Here is a 3,530-nt window from a genome sequence, read left to right as displayed (position 1 = left end):
AAAAAAAAAAAAAAAAAAAAAAAAAAAAAAGGCAAGAGAAATGAAACAGCAGTGATTTGGAAAGGGAACCCTCAGCATAGAAAACAGCAGCAACAGAGACAGTAGTCTGGAAAACTCCTTAGGAACTACAGTTTAGTTGGACACACACCAGGTAGTGGGAAACAGGGCTAGAGGTAGGTTGGAGAAAGTGTTCAGGACACCTAGAATGGTGATCTGAGAGTCTGAATTTTTACATAGTAGGGAGCAGGGAGCCATGGTGGGTTCTCGAGCTTTAGGAAGAATAAGTTATAAATCTGTGAAGGATAGACTGAACAGACAGCAAGCAGGGAGTCTACTTGGGTACTGTTAGAACATTCCTGGCAAGAAAGTTAAAAAAAAATGGCAGTGACTGGAGGCAGTGGTGATGGGAAAGGATTGGCAAGCAGTGAAAGAAGGCTTGCAGAAGCGCTGCAAATGGGGCCTGACTGGACGGGGAGGTAAGTGAGTAAAATGTATCGAACACTGACCAAAAGTTTACACCTAGGAGGGTAGAGAATAGTAGTAAGAAAGCAAGACATTGAAAGCCATACCTTGTGGAGAAGAGTAAATGACTTCAGCCTTCAAAATGTTGAGTCTGAAATACCAGCATCATCTTGAGGTAGAACAGGTGGGCAAAGGGGGGAGGTGTAAGGCCATCACTTAGGATGTTGGGCTGGAGAGTTCCAGCTAAGGGTCCCTAGGTGTGAGAGTGGCTGGGATTGCCAGAGAAGTAAGTGCAGATGGAGAGAAGGTGGGGAGGACAGAGCCTCCTGTGTGTATGAAAGGAAGAGAGAGAGAGAAAGAGAGAGGAAGCAGTTAGAAATGAATGAAAGCAGAACAGCAATGTCAAGAGCTCTTATGATGGAAATGAATGATGTGGGCCTGTTGGTTCCACCTTCAGAATATATCCTGCATCCAACTTCTCAACATTTTTATCCCCACCACCCTGGCTCAAGCCACCACCAGCTCTCCCCTGAATTACTGCTATATTCTCCTGTTCCCTGCTTCTGTCCTTGTCCCTGTGATAGACTGTTTAATGGCCACAAATTCCTCCCATTGCAATATGCATGCACCTCTGCAATGCAACTTTGCTATTCCTCCTAGCCAGAGGTGGAGCATATTCCTCCATCCTTTTGAATGTGGGCGGGTCATGTGATTCACTTTGACCAATAGCATGTGGCAGAAGTTAACCACGTGTGAGTTCCCAAACCTAAGCCTCTAGAGGCTTTGCTGCTCCCTTGTTCACTCTCTTAGAGTTCTGCATACCAGGTAAGAAAGCTGGTCTACCAGGATTAGAACCACATAGTGGAGAGCTGAGGCACACCATCAGTAGCCAACACCAGTGGCCAAATGTGTACAGGGTCATTTGGATCTTCCAGCCACACCTGACCCTACAGCTGACTTCAGTTTTAGAAGTGAGCCCAGGTGAAGCCAGCAGAAGAAGTGCCTGGCGAAGCCACAGAATCACGAAAAATCATCATCATTGCTGTTCGAAGCTGCTAAGTTTTGGGTTATGCAGCAAGTGACAGCTGATACACCCCCTAAAATATATTCTTTGCATAACAGTGAGTACTCCTGTTAAAATGCATGTCCGATCTTGTCACTCCTCTGCTCAAACCCTCCATTTGATGTTCCTTCTCACTCAGAGCAAGAAGGTCTTGCCCCCTTCCTGTTTCATGTTGCTCTCCACCCATCCCTTGCTTACTGCTGACCATCCTGGAGTGTGCCTGGCATGCTTCATCCTCAGAGTCTCTGCCCTTGCTGTTCCCTACGCCAAGAACATTTTCTCCAGTTATCTGTGAAGTTCACTCCCTTATCACTTTCCTACCTTTGGGCACCTTCACTGACCACCCTATTTAAAATTGCAGCCCACCCTTCAGAGCCCTCCTTTATCCCCTTCCCTGCTTAACTTTTCCCCATAGCCCTCACATGACATCCTACATGTGTCGCTTTCTTTAACTTCCCTCACCAGCAAGGCAAGGCCCCCAAGGGCAGGATTCATGTCTGTTGTGTCTGTATCCCTACCACCTAGAAAAGTTTCTGGCACACAGTAAGCCATCACTGAACATTGTTAAATAAATGAACAAATAAGTGAATGAATGAACAGATCACTGGGGAAGATGATGCCCTGGTGGTGGGGGACAAGGTTCTGGAAGTGGGAGCTCGGAAGGAGTGTGCTGGGCCTCCTTCTTGGCCCTTAAACAAGTGTACCTGTGGGAAGAGTGTGACCAGTAGAAAACCCTGTTTCTCATGGTTTTCTCTCAAAAAGGGAATCTGGAAATTCCCAGACCACATTTACTACAAATAGTTGCTCACTGCCAGCAGACAGACATATACATAAGGAAGAGATGCACATCCTCAGCCTATGTGATTCTGTTCCTTGAAGAGATGCATGTGCTGATAACTCAGGCTGAGGGTTTACCACTCAATGGCGCTGTCTCGGCTGGTGTCATCTTTGCAGTCTGAATCCAAGAAGATGTCCTTGTAGATCCTCCCACACAGGCAGAACATGTCGGGGCCTGGGTGATCACAGCTCTGCAGAACCTGGAGCATGATCTGCAGAGCCTTCTCACGGTCACCTGTGCTGTTTCTCCTGAAAGACAGATGTTATAAGGTCACAAATGAATGAATCAAGACAATGGAATAGAGGCCAGGTGCAGTGGCTCACACCTGTAATCCCAGAACTTTGGGAGACCAAAGTGGGTGGATCATTTGAGGTCAGGAGTTCGACACCAGCCTGGCCAACATGGTGAAAACCTGTCTCTACTAAAAATACAAAAAGTACCCAGGTGGTAGTGGCCCATGCCTGTAATCCCAGCTACTTGGGAGGCTGAGACAGGAGTATCACTTGAACCCAGAAGGCAGAGGTTGCAGTGAACCAAGATCGCGCCACTGTACTCCAGTCTGGGTGACACAGTGAGACCTATTTAAAAAAAAAAAAAAGACAGTGGAATATATATGCATTCATCGTGCTGAAAGACAGGTGCAAGGATGCTGTACTTCAGCAGAAAAATTATTTTTTTTCATTTTCCAATGTAGTCACTGCTTAAGATCCACACCGATAAACCTTATACAATTATACTCAGTCTCTACTTGATTCTATCTCAACAACTAAATCATAAGGAAATGAAAAAATAGGCAAAGGGGAAACCTATATAATAAAAAAGACTTAAGAGTCATATCAACTAAATGCAACATGCAGACTTTGTTTGGATCGTGATTCAAACAAATCCACTAAAAAACATATGAGGCTGGGTACAGTGGCTCACACCTGTAATCCCAGCACTTTGGGAGGCTGAGGCGGATGGATCACTTAAGGTCAGGAGTTCGAGACCAGCCTGGCCAACATGGTGAAACCCTGTCTCTACAAAAATACAAAAATTAGCCAGTTGTGGTGGCAGGCGCCTGTAGTCCCAGGTACTTGGGAGGCTGAGGCAGGAGAATCACTTGAACCTGGGAGGCAGAGGTTGTGCCAGTAAACTCCAGCCTAGGCACCAGAGTGAGACTCTGTC

At 46.2% G+C, this 3,530-nt stretch overlaps 1 protein-coding gene across 1 annotated transcript in view; it reads right to left on the bottom strand.

Moving 5' to 3' along the window:
- The window catches only part of MAP3K15 (mitogen-activated protein kinase kinase kinase 15), a 133,969-nt gene that overhangs the window by 72,290 nt on the left and 58,149 nt on the right, over positions 1-3,530 (bottom strand). The window contains exon 6 of the mRNA XM_011995799.1: positions 2,441-2,611. Coding sequence (XP_011851189.1) covers positions 2,441-2,611 — 171 coding nt within the window. The remainder of the gene's footprint in view (positions 1-2,440; positions 2,612-3,530) is intronic.

The sequence above is a fragment of the Mandrillus leucophaeus genome, unplaced genomic scaffold, assembly GCF_000951045.1.
Source record: "Mandrillus leucophaeus isolate KB7577 unplaced genomic scaffold, Mleu.le_1.0 Scaffold499, whole genome shotgun sequence".
Lineage (NCBI taxonomy): Eukaryota > Metazoa > Chordata > Mammalia > Primates > Cercopithecidae > Mandrillus > Mandrillus leucophaeus.
This window is presented reverse-complemented; position numbering and strand designations above follow the sequence as displayed.